We start from the raw sequence: 19963 nt of genomic DNA, 5'->3' as shown, positions 1-19963 counted from the left end.
ATTTGAAGACTGCTTTACAGGGATCATGCTGAACTACTTTATCATAGCTTCTACCCAAAGAGACGGACCACCCCTACTAGGAGGTCTGTCTTACAGCATTACACACACCTTTGTAACTACATGTGTGTGTACGTGTATGTATGCATGTGCATACGCAGTGCAAACCAACAGGTTCCATATACCAGAGAACACAGCTAGTGACGTGAAGAAAAATATCAAATTCCTGCAACTAATACTCTGTGTCCTTAGACACAACCCCTAAATGCTACAGGCCTTAATTTTCATCTGAAATATGACAGACTATATGATCATATTCCTCCAGCTCTATGATTTTATTTATCTCATCATGAATTCTTAAATTCAAAATTTCCCCAGATTTTTATGATGTTTATCACAGATATTTACTTATTTTAGGCACAAAGACAAATGGCTCTGCTTAGGTTATTCAAAAATGATTTCATTTATAATGTTACTTTCTTTTTACTGCACTAGCTACTTTACTTAACTAATGTTTCTTTATGACTTCTGTAAGTCTCCCAAGTTTTAGAAGACTGGTGAAGCAGAGAACAATGTTCTTTAGTAACTTAATAAAAACAATCCTATGAATATCAAGATTAACTGAATTGAGCTACAATAAAATAAGGTCAAACTGAGCATGTTATTAATACACAGTTTGTAGCATGATCATCATACCTGTTTATGTTTTTGGAGTGGTTTCTTTTCATGTAATTTTTTATCTCCATATTTCTTATACGTTAAAGGGACTCCATATTTAGCAGCAGGCTTTGTAATTTTCTGAGCAGACACAACAGAAGCCAAGCTTTGTCCTGAACCTGGTCTTTTAGCTACATGAAAAAAAATAGAAAAAATTATTTTCAGAGTTCTTAATAGGAAACCCCTAATTTCAAAATTCTTCAGGATGGCCTTGTTCATGTTCACAATCACTGAGATCATTGAATCTGAGACCTTTCATTAAACGTCTCACTCCCTCCTTACCACACGGCAATGCCTCCATTAGGGCTACTCCACACTAAAGCCACTCTTTGAAAGAAGCAAGAAGCTAACTTGTTGAAATTTCTCACATGCTGAAATTTCTCACACAGAACAAGCACGTCCCTAAAACTGACTGTGGATGATGACTGCACGTATCTGAATATACTAAAAAACACTGACCTGTTGACTTTAAATGGGCGAATTGAGAGGTATGCGGATTATATCTCAATACAGCTGTTAAAAATAAACTTTAAAAAGAACATTCAAAGTCATACAAATTACTTTTGAAATCAGAATATAAAACTCAAGAGCAACTGTTAAACATTAATTCCATCACTATGAGCACTTTAATATTTGCTTCATATATAGTCTACGTAATGCCTATACCTACAGACCCATTGAAGAACAGGTACTTAAAAGAATCTCTATAGCTAAGGGTCCCATGAAATGAGTATGTTTATGCACTGCTGGTAGGAATACAAACTGGTCAAACTTTCCACAGAGCTATCTATATCAAGAACAATGTTTATGGGAATCCCCTGGTGGTCCAGTGGTTAGGATTCCACGCTTTCACTGCCAAGGGCGCGGGTTTAATCCTTGGCTGGGGAACTAAGATCCCACAAGCCGCGCAGTGTGGCCAAAAGAAAAAAAAAAAAAAGAACAACGTTTATGAAGTGATTTTAAAGAAATAATCAGAGAAACACAAAAATTTATACACAAGGATAAACCCTGCAGCATTACGTATTAAACTTTTATTGAAGCTCAGACAAGATTCAGTCTTAGAACAATGATAAATTCAAGAAAAATACACTAAAGTAATGAAAAAGAAAGTCTACACCATACGGCCATCAAAGATACTAAAGGAGGTTAAAGAGTCTCCTCTGCTCGAAGCCTTCCTGGAGCCCCTTCCTCCATGACCCCCTTCCCCTACTCTGCCCCACTCCTCACTCAGCCTGCCCTCCATCCCAGGGGTGTACCATGTCCTAGAGCCACGTGATCTACCTCTGCCAACAAGCACGCTTCTTCTTTAAGAGGGTAATGGAGAAAAAAATTACCTGGGAGTTCACGAGGAAATACTACCATTAAACTCTGTTCTTCAAAGAATATTTAATTGTATTAGAAAATGATCAACATATAATACTGTGAATTAAAAGAAACGAACCTTTGTTTATATAACACAACCCCAATTTTCAATCATTATGCATCTCCTATCACCGAAAAAAATATACCAAATATAAGTCTGTGTTAACATTAGGGTAATTTCTATTTTCTTCTTTTTAATTTTTATAATGAACACATACTATTCATATAATTTAGTAAACTCTTACAAAAATAAAAATAATATAAGCCATTTGATTGGCAGTTTAGAGATTCACAACTAATGTGTGAGATACAGTGTGGTACAGTAAGTTTTTCCAAACACCTACTCCAACTGTATCAGAACAGGAACTAGGAAATGTGAGAAAAAAAATTTCCCCTTTGAAAATTCAACTGTAAGTTCCAATCGGAAGACAGATATACAAAGTCACACCGCTGCAACCTGGCTACTTATATTAACATAACCAAAGAAATAACTGTGTAAAAAAAAAAAAGAAATACTGTGTGTACCAGAAAAGGGGCAAGAGGCAGAAAAGCACAAACACTCCCCAGAGAAGAGGGAGGATTACTCGTCTGGCTGCCGAGGGGTCTCATCTCAGAGGCGAGGCTCCCAGTGGGAGGAAGCTTCCTGCCCATGGGGAGGGGGCCCACAAGGTAGTGCCTCGCCATTACACATCTCCTCCATCCAGCTCCTCACACCAGAGTAGAGCAGAGCTCCTGTGCTGTGCTTCCCAGGAGGCTCGCCCACTGGGAAGAAAGTGCTGATACAGGGATTCCTTCCTGCCTGTGTGACAAGGAGGCTTTTGAAGAAGGTGTGACTCCTCGCCAGGAGGGACACACTGACCCTGCTCTGGGTCTGTCTCATGAACTTGGTTCCAAGTGGATCTGATCTCCCAGGACTGCCAGTCTCGGCCGGCGCAGAGGATGAGCCCCAGGGTGTTTAAGAAGAACTAAACCCAGCTGGCCTCCCTGAGAACACACAGTCACACCACATCCAGCTGATATGCACTCGCTTCTATGATACAGGATTTATTTTTATTAATGTGTTCATACTCAAAATGGAGTAGAACACGCAAAGCATTATGTTTGAAAAACAACACAATCTTCAAATCTTAAATGACTTCCACTGATTTTAGAAACCCATTCTGAAATCATTCCATGCAGAAAAAGTGTAATTTCCCTCTCACAGAGATACACTTACATACATAAACATAATCTATAACCACACTCACAGCCCTACAAATATTCCACCGCTGCTGGCCATATTTAAAAGAAACTCTATCCTTACTAAGGTGCCTGACTTCACACTGATTTACATTTAAAGTATTCTAGAATACTAAATATTTCTCAAAGAAAATTATTTTACATAAAGATTTGCAGTTAACTAGGGCATTTAATAACATTTTGTAACAATGTTCTCAGAATATGAGCTGAACATTTGAATATGACAGATTTCAAAATAGAATTCATTTAAATAAGGCAGATAATAAGGGAAATTTTGTTATGAATTCATCAGAAAGTGTTGTATATTGCCATATAACATAAAAAATTTAAAGATGCATTTCCTCTGGATTACCCCAACTTAGTACATCTACAAATACCTCTAGCATAATTAGTATACTGATTATGGCAAACAGGGGAAAGGATTCATATTAAATTTCATTTACCTGGTATAGGCTGTGCTCCAAACCTGGAAAATGTTTTTAGACAAAATTCTTCTGCAATAAGCTTAAATTGAAAGATGGGGGAAATTGTTAGAAAAAATGTTAAATTACCAACTTTAAAAAAAAAACCTAGCCATTAATCAGAACACATTTTTCCCTTTTTCAGTCACAATTATGCTGCCAAATAAACTGTACTAAAATCCAAGTTACCCATTCAACAAATTCCTCTCACGCTACCTTCTCCCCAGTCTTACCAATATCTTTTTATTATTTCTCTGGACAAGCTCTCTTCTCGAATTAACAAAATGCACCCCCCAGGTCCCTGCACATTGCCTTGCCTGTTCTGCGTTTCGGTGATTTAACAACACTGCCCTCCATCTGGAATAACCTCTGTATTGAGGTGCATCCGTCTCCCTCATCTACTTCAAAACTGCTGAAGAATCACTTCATTATCCCTCCCCTGGATTAACCTCTCGGTTATTTCAACTTTACTCTGAATATTCTCAGCATCTCCAATGAGTTTTCGATCTTATCAATATATAATTGTAAACATATTACTGGATAAATATTTGAATATTCTTTTTTTTTACATCTTTATTGGAGTATAATTGCTTTACAATCGTGTGTTAGTTTCTGCTTTATAACAAAGTGAATCAGTTATACATATACATATGTTCCCATATCTCTTCCCTCTTGCGTCTCCCTCCCTCGCACCCTCCCTATTCCACCCGTCTAGGTGGTCACAAAGCACTGAGCTGATCTCCCTGTGCTATGCGGCTGCTTCCCACTAGCTATCTATGTTACGTTTGGTAGTGTATATATGTCCATGTCACTCTCTCACTTTGTCACAGCTTACCCTTCCCCCTCCCCTATTTGAATATTCTTACATAACTTAAAAGTTATCTCCTTTTACTATTACTACAACACTCCACTACTTATTTTGAGAAGCAGAAATCATTAGTATTTCCTGCAAGTAACTTTCTCTCCCTACTCACTATATTTTTTCCCTCTTTAAAGGTAAAACTATGTTAGCAACAATATAATTGCTAAGTCGATTTAGGCCTGCTTTTTTTCTTACTGGGCAAAGAAGGGAAAGGCAAGTGAATTTTCTCTTTCTTCGAGAGAACAGAGGGGTGGTGAAGGGAAGATTGCCCACAGTGGAAGGGATCAGAAACTCCAACAGGCAAAAAGCCAGAAGCTAAGATGGTCGCCTTTCCCATCAGGGATCCCTATAGGAGCAGTTCTCAAAGCCTCATAATAACAGTGAATCAGCATCACCAGGAACTTATAAAATATGCCAATTCTCAGGCTCCATCTCAGATTTACTGAAATAGAAATAGAGGTGGGATTCAGCAGCGTCCTCCAGGTAATTTTTATGTATGCTAAAGTTTGAGAACCACTGCATGAAAAGTCTGCTTCACAGGCAACTGAGAGCCAACTGTGTGAGTGTGCTTTCTCTTCTGAACATGTGCGCTTTTTTTCCCTTTCTTTTTCATGGAAGACATGCTTTATGATCTCCACCTTGCCCTAAATCTGAGTGTGAGTCTGTCTTTTCCCCTGTGTGAATGCACATGTGAACTGAGAGATGGGACATGTGGAATCCAAGAAGATTCTGGAATTCCTATGTTGTAGCATCCAATATAGTTGCCACTACCAACATGTAGCTATTTGGATTAAAATTTAAAATAAATAAAATTTAAAGTTCAGCTCTTCAGCCACACTAGCCACATTTTAAGCTGGTGGCTATGAGGTTGCACATGCAGATATAAAACATCTTCAGCCTCACAGAAAGCACTACAGGACGGCACCTACATCCCTAATGGACCAGAGCTTGTCTACGATCTATCAAGCCACATCCAAGAAGACATCTCCAGGATGTGCTGGACTGAGAACTATGCCCCACAGATCCTGGCTGACGGCACTGAGAGAATTCAGGGACTAGAAATTTAAAGACAGTACAGAATATTATAGTGATAATAATAGTTCATATGCTACAGTAAAAGTTCATATTGTTTCAAAGTTAAAGCCTTAAAAAAAGTATCATAAACTTTGTCGTTAAAGTACTGAACAAGTGATATATAGCAGAAAAATCATAAGAACGAAAGTTTTTCGTGAAGAGTGAAATCTAAGTGGTGCATAAACAGCAACGGGGTACTATGTATTTAGTAAGCATGTGTGTCAAACACTCTGTTAACGGCCATAATCTGCCCTTTTGTCTTTAGATGTTACAGGCTTTGTGTATATCAGGCTTGAATATTTCTTTTGTAGCTGGCTAATTGAATTCCAGTGCTTCAGCCTTGGGACTGCATGTCCTAACTGCTGGTATGCAGGGGAAAGAGACAGCGAGATTAAATGCAGTCATTCTTTCTTCTCCAGTAGTTGCCAAAAAACAATAGTACGCTGCACCATAAATCTGTCCTTGAAAATGTTATTTATAACAAAGGAGCCTTGTAAGACACCCACACTTCAGAGATTGTAGCTATGTCCTATATAAGTGGCCTTTAACCGCCAAATTTTAATTGGCTTTCTTGCTTACTAATGTGTTTTCCTGGATGTTAACAGTTAAATCCACATCTCTGTTTTCTAAAGATTGTTTGTTCATACGGATGTTCTGTTAAAAGCCAAAGGATATACGACACTTCCCTCTCATCTCATGAACATATAAAAGTAATAAAACTATGATTTTGCTAGATATCTGATTTATACAAGAGTATAAATGATCACTGTTGATCATTTAAATCAACAAAGGCCACACAAACTACGTAAAATAATTCCACTTTCAGGTGATCATATTTATATCAATAACTTACACTAATTGACTTGATATAGATTTTTGATAAATCCTGTCAAAATAAAATTCAACACAACAAATATTTATTATGCACCTATATGCGAGTACTAGAGGAGGAATCATGAGTCAATAATCTATTACACATACATATAAATGCCCACACATCAGCGGTTTCCAATTATTTTCTGTTAGAGAAAAAACAATTACAATCAAATGAATTATAAAGATAACATATTTATATTAGCATAATAAAGTGATATACTGATAATATTTAATATATATTGAGTATACTGAGTACTTATTAAGTATGAGACATCAGGCACTTCACATGCAGTGTCACTTTTGAGTCTCACAACCGCCTCATGATGTAGGTACATTTACAATCCCACTGTTCACAGGTGAGGAAAGGGAAGCACAGAAGTGTTCAATAATCTTACTGTCAGAAACCAGAGAAGACAGAGAGTACAGAAAGACGGGTGTCAGGGCTGGGGAGAGGGGGAGCGGAGTTACTGGTTAATGGGTATAGAGTCTGTTTTCCAAGATGAAAAGAGTTAGACGGATGTGGTGATTGCTGTACAGCATTATCAATGTAGTTAATGCTACTGAACTGTGTACTCAAAACTCGTCACAGTGATAAATTTTATGTTATGTCTATTTTACCACAATAAAATAAACTGGAAAACCAAACGAGAGGAACACAAGAGACAGAGGAGTAACTGTACTGAGGCGATGACGTTAGGGAACATATACTTGGTCTTCGCTCAGTTCTTGGCACACAGCCCTCAAATCCCTGTTATTCCCTCATCGGGAAGAGTACAAAAGTGTCTGTTGTTGTTCAGAACAAGCCCCTTTCAAACACACCTGAATTTATGTTAATGACATGATATCTGGAAAGTACCTAAGGGTGGAGGCTGGTTGCCAGGGAAACCAACCACCTGACTAGAGGGTTAAAATTTTCAATGCCGCTCCCCTCCCCTACCCAGGAGAGGAAAGGGGCTGGAGCCAATCACCAAGAGCCAGTGATTTAACTGATCATGCCTACTAATGAAGCCTCCATAAAAACCAAAAGGACAGGGTTCAGAGAGCCTCTGAGTCGGTGAACATTCAAAGAGGGACCCCAGTTCCTACACTCGGGACCCTTCCGGACCTCGCCATACGCACCTTTTCACCTGGCTGTTCATCTGTATCCCTTACCCTATGCTTTATAATAAACTGGTGAACGTAAGTAAATGTTTCTCTGAGTTCTGTGAGCCGCTCCAGCAAGCATGTTAATCAAACCAGAGGAAGGGGTAATGGGAACCTCTGATTTATAAGTCGCTCAGAAGCACAGGTGGCAACCTGTGACTTAAACTGGCTTCTGAAGTGGGGGTGGTCTTGTGGGAGAGACGGAGCCCTTCACCTGTGGGATCTGATGTGATCTCCAGGTACACAGGGTCAGGGCTGAAATGAATTCTGCTTGGTATGTAAAAACTGCCACACATTTGGTGATGAGAAGTTCAGAAGTTCAGCAGTAAGTGTTAAGAGGAAACACAGAAGGTATGTTTTCCCTCCTATAGATGCACAGCTCAAAAGCAGACAGCAAGGGGAAGAGCTATGTGAGAACAGAAAGTAAGCTGACGCCAATGTAAAGGCAAGCATTCCCCCACAGCTGCGATGTGCTCTCCTCCAAAGAGGAGGCCACGTCCCAGCCAAGCACCATAACCCTACTGTTCAATTTAATTATAAAATAAAAAAACATACCTGAGGGGAGAGAAACTTTTCAATGCGTTTGGCTATAAAACCTTTCTCCAATATGGAGTTGACTGATGGTCTATCCCTAGGATTTCTTTTAAATAGTTGAGAGAGCAAACTGCGGAGATCATAAGAATAATGCAAAGACACGGGTGGAAAAGATCCAGATATGATCTTCAGTACCAGGTTTTTCATATTGCCAGCTTCAAACTAAAATCCAGAAAATAAATTAACATATATGAAACAGAAGTCGAAAATGTCAGTTTCAACAATGAGAAACAGTACTTTTCCTATCAATATAGAACAAAATTGCAACCCTCTTCCCAGTTTTAATCAGTACATGCTCTCTAGAGCAAGGTTCACTTGGTTATTTACAAACACATTTGAAAGAGAGTATCAGTCCTCATAAAATGGTACAACTCGCTATAAGATTAACTTTTACTTATTCAAAAAACTAAAAGATGGGATATAGGTATCAATTAAAGAGTTTATAAAAATGTAACAGTAATCAAGATGGTAAAACAAGCAAACCTGGTAGTCTTCATTTAACACCTGCCTTCCTGTGCCCCTGCTATAGCAACTAGAACAAGAAATTAACTACAGAACTAAAACTATTTGGTAAAAATATAATAAATAAAGGTACTGATTAAGTTCCTTTTATACACTGCTCATTATTACTTTTAAGTGTGTGATGCTCCCAAAAGCCATGCGATCAGCGATGTGGCAAATATTCCAAAGGGGAATATAAGCCTTATCAATGGGAATATATATTTTAGGATTAAACACAATATAAACTCTAACTGAAGTGGGGAGGAAAAGAGGTGGGGCAGTTTAAAATCTAAAGATGATTTCATTTTGAAAGTAAAATTAAGCTTTTGACATCTCAGCTAAAATAGTATAGAACAGTTGTACACTATCAATATGTTCTTAATGCACACGTTAAGAAAACAAAACATGCTATAAGTTAGGCACTGGTGACTATATCCAAGTATAAAAGAGTTCTGTTAAATGTGGAATTCTAGCATTTAAAATATGATATTGTTTACTAAGATTTGAGTACAATTCCATCATCTAGAAATACCTATATATCTAAGACGGAATCCTAAATGCAGAAATAGGTTATTACTCTATTCTTTCATTACAATGAAGTTTTATTTATCTCTCAACTGATAAGCTCTTCATAAATAAAGGTTAATGAAGTACTTAATTTTATGTGTCCACTTAAGGGAAAACAATTCCAAAATACAGAAACAATGGTGACAGAACAATGTATTGTAAATGAAAAGACTTTCTAAAAATGTGTAGATTTAGACCTACATGACTGTGTGTCACAGAAAAACTGACCAATTCCTTAAAGTACAGATCTAATATCCACCAGGCCATATCACTTTGGCAGTCTATGTTTTTTTCCTTCAGAAAAATAAAATCTTAAGGAAATACAGTAGAAGAGTTTGCAACTATGAATAATCACAACAAAGAAAAATACTCCCCAAATAATATCAGGCAATAAAAACAAACTATAAAACTGCTTATACCATATAACCAAAATCTTGAGGGAAAAAAACCAAAAACTCATTTTATAAATTATTCTATAAGTCTAGAAGGAAACAAAATATTACAAGTAATCATTATTGGCTGGAAGAATTGCTTTTGATATTTATTCACTTAATTATATTTTAATCTCTTCCCTTAAGTTTTCTGTAATGAAAATATATTATTGCTTAATCAGTGGGGGAAGCATTTTAAAAAGATTTTTAAATGGAAAGTGATTAAAATTTAACCTATGTTGGACAAGAACTCCCCCTTTTTGGTGAATTATGTGTTATCTCAAAAGAATCTCAACAGTGAAATTTTTAAATACTCTGAATTAAACATTATTTAAATTGATAAAATCCCCCCTCAACGAATATGCTGAGATATGTTCTTTAGATAATTTCAATTCCAAACTCAAATAATTTGGATGCTTTGAGAAAAACTGCTAAAATGAAATTAATAAAGTTTGTTAAGCTGAAATATCAAATTCATACGTGAATTTAACATTAAAAAGACAACAAATGTGTCTTTAGAAATAATTTTCTGGAATAAAGTATGATATATGTATTATAATAACATATATAATATGTATATGTAATATATGCATACATATTAAGGGAAAATTGATTTAAATTTATACCTCAGAAAAGAAGAGAAATTTATAAACCGACAGAGAAGAATTTCTAGCACAAGAGGGTCATCTGAAAGATGGCATATGATTTTTTTAAATCAGAAACATTATACATACTTTTTGACAAAATTTTTAAAGTATCTCAGAAACTTCTACTTACTGCATGTTTAAGCGTGCACATCTCATAAAGGACACACCCCAGAGCCCAAATGTCACTAGAAAAGAGAAAAATAAGAGATCTTCTCTAAATATCAGAATTTACTTTAAAAGGTTTTTTAACTTAAAGGAGACAAAAGCAGCATAAAAATGCTTTGCAAAAAATATGTGTTCCATAAAACATGACCTTTCAAACTTAAAATTACAACCATAACCAAATGACAAAAGCAGCTATCCCAGATTAGAAAAATAACAGTTGCCCAAGTAATTACTTTAAAAGTTTCATTAAAGAAATCTAATATTTAAAAGGACAAAAATCAGTAAATTTCATGGATGCTTCATTTAGTTTTTTTATTTTGCATAAATCAAAATGTTTTGTTCAATTATTTGCAAAATACCACAATTTCTTAAATACTATAAAAGTAAAATACTGTTTTAATGAAGAAAATATTAATTTACTAAAATTAAATCTGAAACAAATCTCTGACAGCCAACTAACATATGTAAATACATTAATTTATTTTCCCCTAATTTAAAGACTTAGTTACACTATCTTCTTTATCCATACTCTCTTCCGCTCTTTAATCTTAAACAGATAGTTCTGTAACTAAAAGACTACTTCTATTTTTAAAAGGAAAAAACCCCATAATTTAGAGCTACAGTGGTCCTTGGAAGTCAAAAAAAAGAAAAACAAAACCACTGCTCCTGGAAGTTGAACTTATTGAAAAAGAATAAAGCCCATTATCGAAATCCTAAAGTTATCTTTACCCAAACTCTCACAAAAATCTACAAATATAAACCTGTAACCTCCAAAATCTGTTTAATTTTAAGATTCAACTAAGAAAAAAATGTAAATGTAATTAAGCTTTTAGTAACTTGTACATGTTACAAACTAAAAGCTATAAACAAAAACATTAAACTAATGATCTTATCAATAAAATACTTTAAAATACATTTGGGAAAATATGAATTTCAAAATATAATTGATGATGTTCATGCATTACATTTTTAAAGCATTTTTCCCACAAAACCAATTTTACATAAAATTCTCCAAGGGATGATCAAATCCATTTCAAATTTAAAGACTAATATTTTCACAGTTGAGTTATCCACAAGACACAGAAACAGCATTAAAATGTAAAATTACTTTAGCTCAAAGAAAATACTATTTTCTTTTAGAATATCTACTAATAATACACTGCATGGACTTGACTGATGATTGTAATTTAAACTGATCTCAAATACATTCCTCGGATGACGTTCTCAGACCTTCTGCTCAGGTCTGAAACACAGCTTCCTCTCTATCCTCAAAAAAAAAAGGGGGGGGGGCAGGGGGATAGCACCCATGAACACATGCATTATTGCCAGCTACCACTTTCTTCCTTTCAGCTTCTAAGGGTGCTTTCAAAATTAAGACCAATGCTTCTTGGTTGGCATTTTTAAATTAGTGAGTATGAGAGAAAATAAAGGGTAACTGGAATTCAGTGGCAGAATTCCTCTTCCCAACACACATATTGGTCAATCTGTTAGCCATAATACGGCCCAGTGATTAGGAATTCGTGCTTGGGAGCCAGATGCCTGGGACTTCGAAGTTACTTTACCTCTTTCTGCATTTGGTTTCTTTATAAGGAAAGGAGGAATGAATAATACCTACAACTCACAAGGTTATTGTGAAGATAAAAAGAGTTAATGCATAAAATGCATTTAAAACAGTGCCTGGCATATAGTAAGTGTTCAATAAATATTAACTATGATAATTCAATAAGTGACTATTACAAACAGAAAGACAAAGAAAGCACTCTATTTCCCATTATAGCTTAAATAATAAAGTGATTCTATAGTTCCTTCAGCAAGATAGTGAAATAGCTGCTTTATAATTCCCCTCATTATATACTAAAAAAGTGTATATACATATGTATATATATGTCTACATATGTGCATTACCGATTTTAGAATAATATTCTGAAGGTTAATAAAGACAGTACAACAGAAAAAGATGTAAAGGAAATAAACACATAATGAATATCATTTTAAATACCTTTTATTATTATATGGTTTGTTTTCACAGATTTCGGGTGACAAGTAGTATGGGGTCCCTATGCAAGTCCGAACCAGCTCCACAGTACTAGAACAAAAGAGAGTTACTGGAGAAGCTTAAGACATTTAAAGACATTACCACACATACATCACCAGGGATTAAAATTTCACTGAAGACATTATAGCAAACCAAAGTTTAAAACTGTATGTTACCTATTAAGAACTCTAGCGATTCCAAAATCTCCAAGTTGTATCGTCCCATCTTTGGTTAAAAATATGTTCTGTAAAAGAGATGAAAAAACAAGCCAGAAATATTGCTACAGTCCAGTTCTTAGTCTACGACTTCTGTCATAAAAATGAATCCAGTTAAAAAATAATGCTGGGACAAGTGGATATCCACATGCAAAAGAATGAATGTAGACCCCTATCTCACACCATAAGCAAAAATTAACTCAGAATGGATTCTAGACCTAAATGTGAGAACTACAAAACTCCTAGAGGAAAATACAGGAGTAAATCTCCATGCCACTGGGTTACGCAATGATTTCTTAGATATGACACCAAAAGCACAAGCAAAAAAAGAAAATACAGATAAATCGGATTTCATTAAATTAAAAACTTTTGTGCAAAGGACACCTTCAAGAAAGTAAACAGACAACCCACAGAATTGGGGAAAATATTTGCAAATCACGTATCTGACAAAGAATCTGCATCCAGCATAAAGAACTCTTACAACTCAGTAATAACCAAAGACAACCCAATTTTAAAATAGGCACAGTCATATATTATATGATCCATTTGTATCAAATGTCCAGAATAGGCAAATCCACAGAGACAGAAAGCATACCACCGGTTTCCAATGCTCTATCATCAAACTGCGGAGCCAGGAGTTTGTGGGATTACATGAATTAAACTCCGTTATCAGTCAGATGTGAACCAAGCACATGCTCACAGCCAAAGACGGCACAAGGCAGGGTTGAGTGGAATGGAGTAAAATGGTCTGAAATGGGATTAGGAGGCTGAGGGTCGGGAGACAGGAAAGATGGGGTAGGGAGCCCCACCATAGTCCCTCTCCTTCCCACTACTCATCCTGGGGCTACAAGGCTACATAAGCAGCTGCAGGCCTAAGGACGTAAGAAGACAGACACACGGCCCTGACATCAGGAAACAAAGCCCCTCTGTACTACCCACTCTGGGAAGGGCGTGAGCCCAAGTGAGGCAAACGTGAAAGAAACCTCGATGCAAAGATGAGTGAGCTGTGGGGACAAAGTATCTCCCACAAAAGAATCCAATACATGTGAAGAAAGCTACTGCAAAGAAAAACAACCAATAAAATAACCAGAACCAGAATTCACTACAGACAGAATTAGTTTTATAAAGCAATCCAATAAAAACTTTGAAGTAAATATATTTAGAAACTTGCAAAGAAATAAATGAAGAAATAAATATGCATTTGAAAAGAACAAGACATTATGAAATAAAACCCAATTACAATAAGAACAGATCTATATGAAAAACCATTTAGAAACCTTGGAGAGAAAAAAAGTCATAATAAAGTCAACAGATGAGAAAAGCACTAGTTTACACAAAATTTCAAAGGGATTTAGTTAACTAGAAGATAGGTCGAAAAATTCATGTAGAATACAACTGAGAGAGACACAAAATGTGCAAGAACAAATAAGACACTTGAAGGGACGAATTAAGAAGCTCCAACGTGTGTCTAGAAAAAAATCCAGGAGACAACTGTGAAAGTAGCAAAAGAGAAATAATATTTGAAAAAATATAACTAAACATTTTCTACAACATTTCTAGAAGAAATATACATTCTCAAAAGTATACAGCATAATGAATAAAAGTGAGCCTCACCAATTCACAAACTATGAAATTTCAGAACCATGGGACAGAGAGAATATCTTAAATGGGTCAGAGAGAAGAAACAAGGGCAAGAGACTGCAAATTCCTAAACTGCAACACAAGAAGCCAAAAGACAAATGGGCAACATCTTAAAAATTCTGTAAGAAAACAATTTCTAACCAGAAGTTGATAACCAAATTCTCATCAAAGTTAGAGAATCTTGGACTTCCCTTGTGGCGCAGTGGTTAAGAATCCACCTGCCAAGGCAGGAGACACGGGTTCAAACCCTGGTCCGGGAAGATCCCACATGCTGTGGAGCAACTAAGCCCATGCACCACAACTACCGAGCCTGCGCTCTAGAACCCGCGAGCCATAACTACTGAGCCCGCGCACCTAGAGCCCATGCTCCACAAGAGAAGCCACCACAATGAGAAGCCCACACACCGCAACAAAGAGTAGCCCCCGCTCACCGCAACTATAGAAAGCCTGCGCAAAGCAAAGACCCAATGTAGCCAAAATAAATAAATAAAAAGTAAATAAATTTTTTCAAAAATTAAAAAAAAATAAAGTAGGAGAATCTTCAAACATGCAAAATCTCAAAGAAAAAAAAACAACAAAAAACAAATCCCTTCCACATAACCATTGTTTTGGATTTCTTCCATCATAATGAAAGAGCAGGACATGAAAAGCAGGCAAAGACCTAACACACGACGCCTGTGTGATATTCAGGGTTACAGTGGAGTGGGGACCGTGAAGGGAGAAGACAGTCGGATGCAGACTGCACCAAGCTCAAACATTCTAGCCCAAGACAATGCTGGCCCCATGTCCACATCCACTGAGAAGTTAGTAGTGACATAATAAACTTACCTGTGATTTTATGTCTCGATGAAGAATTTTTCTATCATGTACATGTTTCAGGGCCAAACATATCTGTACAAACCAGTCCAAAATCTAGGGGGTAAAAATAAGATCTGTCATTTCTTTTAAAATTTACATTTCACAGTAGTCTTTCCTTGATCATTAAAATGCTTCAGAAGTATTCAGGGATGAGGGGAACTAAATCCTTAAAATAATCGGGCTATAATGTTTCACTTCACTGTACTGTAATTAATGTCACCAACATTAGGTAGATATTCGAGCCAACTGACACATTATGTGCAGCACACATGGTAAGTTTAAATGTAAGACACTGGTACTGAAGCATCTCCTATAAATCAGAATTAATATGGAAAGAAATTTCCAGAGAAAAGTGAAAAATGGAATTACTTTATATTTTAGCATAGTATGACGGTAAGTGACTTTTCTTTGCTGTTAAATATATCTTTTTTTCTATATACGTAAGAAAAAATCATAAGACAAAAAAAATTAGGCTGGAAATTTGGAAGACATCTCTTTTTTCTCGCCCCCCATTCATCACATAAAAACACACACTCTGGAGTTAGCCACTTGAAAGTAAAAAGGCTGAATTTCTACCTCACTCCTAACACCAAAAAAATTCCAAGTAGACGGCATTTTTAAACATGAAAAAATTAAAGTTTAAAGCGAGGAAGAAAACATAGGTTAATTTTCTATACTCTCTGACTGACGCAGGACTTCCAAAACATGATACCAAACCCACAAGTCACAAGAAGGGTTCCCTATATAAATTTTAAAACACCTGGATGGCAAAATATACAATTCAATTTAATAATAATTTGAGAAAATACCTGCAACATAACTGATAGATTGCTAATCCTCTAATACACAACAGCTCTTCGACATCACTGAGAAAAACATGGCAGCCAAAATAAGAAGTGGACAGAAGACGGGAAAGGCAAATGACAGAGGAAACATAAGCCAATCAACACATAAACCAAATACTAACTTCCCTCCAAATTAAGAAAGTAGCAATTAAACAAGATACCACTGTAACCTGACAAAATGAAGTGATAAACAATGTTGGCCAGGATGTGAGGAAATAAGTCTTTGCATACCCTGTTTGTGAGAAAGTTAATTACAGTTACTTGGTAAAAATTTTAAATTCACATACCATTTGAAAGAGCAACTGAAATTTCAAATTTATCTTAAAGATAAAATGTCACAAATACAAAAGAATATGTACAAGGATGTGTACTCCAGCATTGTTGCTCCACCTAAACATCATCAAGGGCCTGGGAAAATATCACAATTGGAATCACTAGAATTCTATGCAGCCACTGGGAAGAAGGAAGTACCTCTATGTACATACACCGTGAAGGGAAAAGAAGAAAGTCACAGCACGGTATGCAGAGCACACTCCTTTTTTTAAGTCTCTTTCTGTCTGTAACGTACCAGAACTCTGTATAATTGTTTACAACTGTGTGCTGTGTGTAGGGAGGATGCACAGAAGGTCAGCTCCCATCAGTTAACAGTGTCTTCTTCTTCAGGGAAGTATATTTTCAGAAGAATGAATGAAAGGCAAGTAGCAGGCTTTACTTTTTATTCTTACCTATTCAGTATTTTTTTTAAAGAACAAATGTTACATTACAGTAATCTAAAATTAGAGACTCTGGGAGGGCTCATGCCAAGGAGTACTTCCCAGAACTTCTGCTGCCAGTGTCCTTAGCCCCATGGTGAGCCACAGCCACCGCCCACCTCTGCAGGAGACTGTCCAACCCTAGCAGGCCAATGAATTGGGAGACAAAGGATAACAACTTTATCCAGTGAGCAGAGAGTCCAAGAAGATGGCAGACTAATGTCCCAGAGAACCATCCTGCCAGGCTCTGAATGCTAGTTTCTTTTACAGAACAAAGAGGCATTATAAGATTCAGGCTGCTAATGTTGGCATATGTGCATTTAGGCTTAAAAGAGATTAACCTGAGAAGCAAGAAGAACTACAATCCTGCAGCCTGTGGAACAAAAACCACATTCACAGAAAGTCAGACAAGATGAAAAGGCAGAGGGCTATGTACCAGATGAAGGAACAAGATAAAACCCCAGAAAAACAACTAAATGAGGTGGAGATAGGCAACCTTCCAGAAAAAGAATTCAGAATAATGATAGTGAAGATGATCCAGGACCTCGGAAAAAGAATGGAGGCAAAGATTGAGAAGATGCAAGACATGCTTAACGAAGAATTAAAGAACAAACAAACAGAGATGAACAATACAATAACTGAAATGAAAACTACACTAGAAGGGACCAATAGCAGAATAACTGAGGCAGAAGAACGGATAAGCTACCTGGAAGACAGAATGGTGGAATTCACTACTGCAGAACAGAATAAGGAAAAAAGAATGAAGACAGCCTAAGAGACCTCTGGGACAACATTAAACGCAACAACATTCGCATTACAGGGTTCCCAGGAGGAGAAGAGAGAGACAAAGGACCCAAGAAAATATATGAAGAGATTATAGTCGAAAATTTCCCTATCATGGGAAAGGAAATAGCCACCCAAGTCCAGGAAGCGCAGAGAGTCCCGGGCAGGATAAACCCAAGGAGAAACACGCCGAGACACATGGTAATCAAATTGGCAAAAATTAAAGACAAAGAAAAATTATTGAAAGCAGCAAGGGAAAAAAAAAAAAAATAACACATAAGGGAACTCCCATAGGTTAACAGCTGATTTTTCAGCAGAAGCTCTACAAGCCAGAAGGGAGTGTCATGATATACTTAAAGTGATGAAAGGGAAGAACTTACAACCAAGATTACTCTACCGGGCAAGGATCTCATTCAGATTTGATGGAGATATCAAAAGCTTTACAGACAAGCAAAAGCTAACAGAATTCAGCACCACCAAACCAGCTCTACAAATGCTCAAGGAATTTCTCTAAGTGGGAAACACAAGAGAAGAAAAGGAACTACAAAAACAAATCCAAAATAATTAAGAAAATGGTCATAGGAACATACATATTGATAATTACCTTAAACGTGAATGGATTAAATGTTCCAACCAAAAAACACAGGCTTGCTAAATGGATACAAAAACAAGGCCCATATATATGCTGTCTACAGGAGACCCACTTCAGACCAAGGGACACATACAGACTGAAAGTGAGGGGACGGAAAAAGATATTCCGTGCAAATGGAAATCAAAAGAAAGCTGGAGTAGCAATACTCATGTCAGATAAAATAGACTTTAAAATAAAGAATGTTACAAGAGACAAGGAAGGGCACTACATAATGATCAAGGGATCAATTCAAGAAGAAGATATAAGAATTACAAATATATATGCACCCAATAAAAGAGCACCTCAATACATAAGGCAACTGCTAACAGCTATAAAAGAGGAAATCGACAGTAACACAATAATAGTGGGGGACTTTAACACCTCACTTACACCAATGGACAGATAATCCAAAATGAAAATAAATAAATAAACAGAAGCTTTAAATGACACAATAGACCAGATGGATTTAATTGATATTTATAGGACATTCTATCAAAAAACAGCAGATTACACTTTCTTCTCAAGTGCGCACGGAACATGCTCCAGAATAGACCACATCTTGGGCCACAAATCAAGCCTCAGTAAATTTAAGAAAACTGAAATCATATCAAGCATCTTTTCTGACCACAGTGCTATGAGATTAGAAATGAATCACAGGGGAAAAAAACGTAAAAAACACAAGCACATGGAGGCTAAACAATATGTTACTAAATAACCAAGAGATCACTGAAGAAATCAAAGAGGAAATCAAAAAATAACTACAGACAAATGACAATGAAAACACAATGATCCAAAACGTATGGGATGCAGCAAAAGCAGTTCTAAGAGGGAAGTTTATAGCTATATAAGCCTACCTCAAGAAACAAGAAAAATCTCAAATAAACAAGCTAACCTTACATCTAAAGGACCTAGAGAAAGAAGAACAAGCAAAACCCAAAGTTAGCAGAAGGAAAGAAATTGTAAAGATCAGATCAGAAATAAATGAAATAGAAACAAAGAAAACAATAGCAAAGATCAATAAAACTAAAAGCTGGTTCTTTGCGAAGATAAACAAAATTGATAAACCATTAGCCAGACTCATCAAGAAAAAGAGGTAGAAGACTCAAATCAATAAAATTAGAAATGAAAAAGGAGAAGTTACAACATACATCATAGAAATACAAAGCATCCTAAGAGACTACTACAAGCAACTCTATGCCAATAAAATGGACAACCTGGAAGAAATGGACAAATTCTTAGAAAGCTATAACCTTCCAAGACTGAACCAGGAAGAAATAGAAAATATGAACAGACCAATCACAGGTAATGAAATTGAAACTGTGATTAAAAATCTTCCAACAAACAAAAGTCCAGGACCAGATGGCTTCACAGGTGAATTCTATCAAACATTTAGAGAAGAGTTAACACCCATCCTTCTCAAACTCTTCCAAAAAACTGCAGAGGAAGGAACACTCCCAAACTCATTCTATGAGGCCACCATCACCCTGATACCAAAACCAGGCAAAGATACTACAAAAAAAGAAAATCACAGCCCAATATCACTGATGAATATAGATGCAAAAATCCT

The 19963-nt window shown here is 36.3% G+C and overlaps 1 protein-coding gene across 4 annotated transcripts in view; it reads right to left on the bottom strand.

The window, feature by feature from the left end:
- Nucleotides 1-19963, bottom strand: part of NEK1 (NIMA related kinase 1) — a 210494-nt gene that overhangs the window by 151847 nt on the left and 38684 nt on the right. For all 4 annotated transcript variants that reach the window (XM_082843558.1, XM_082843560.1, XM_082843559.1 and 1 more), the window contains exons 5-11: nucleotides 15356-15439; nucleotides 12848-12915; nucleotides 12636-12722; nucleotides 10602-10656; nucleotides 8287-8487; nucleotides 3759-3819; nucleotides 694-845 (exon numbers count right to left, since the gene is read on the bottom strand). In XM_082843558.1, coding sequence (XP_082699684.1) covers nucleotides 694-845; nucleotides 3759-3819; nucleotides 8287-8487; nucleotides 10602-10656; nucleotides 12636-12722; nucleotides 12848-12915; nucleotides 15356-15439 — 708 coding nt within the window. The remainder of the gene's footprint in view (nucleotides 1-693; nucleotides 846-3758; nucleotides 3820-8286; nucleotides 8488-10601; nucleotides 10657-12635; nucleotides 12723-12847; nucleotides 12916-15355; nucleotides 15440-19963) is intronic.

The sequence above is a fragment of the Leucopleurus acutus genome (genome assembly GCF_964270905.1).
Source record: "Leucopleurus acutus genome assembly, chromosome: 7".
Classification (NCBI taxonomy): Eukaryota; Metazoa; Chordata; class Mammalia; order Artiodactyla; family Delphinidae; genus Leucopleurus; species Leucopleurus acutus.
Note: the sequence above shows the minus strand (reverse complement) of the source record. Positions and strands in the feature narration are given on the sequence as shown.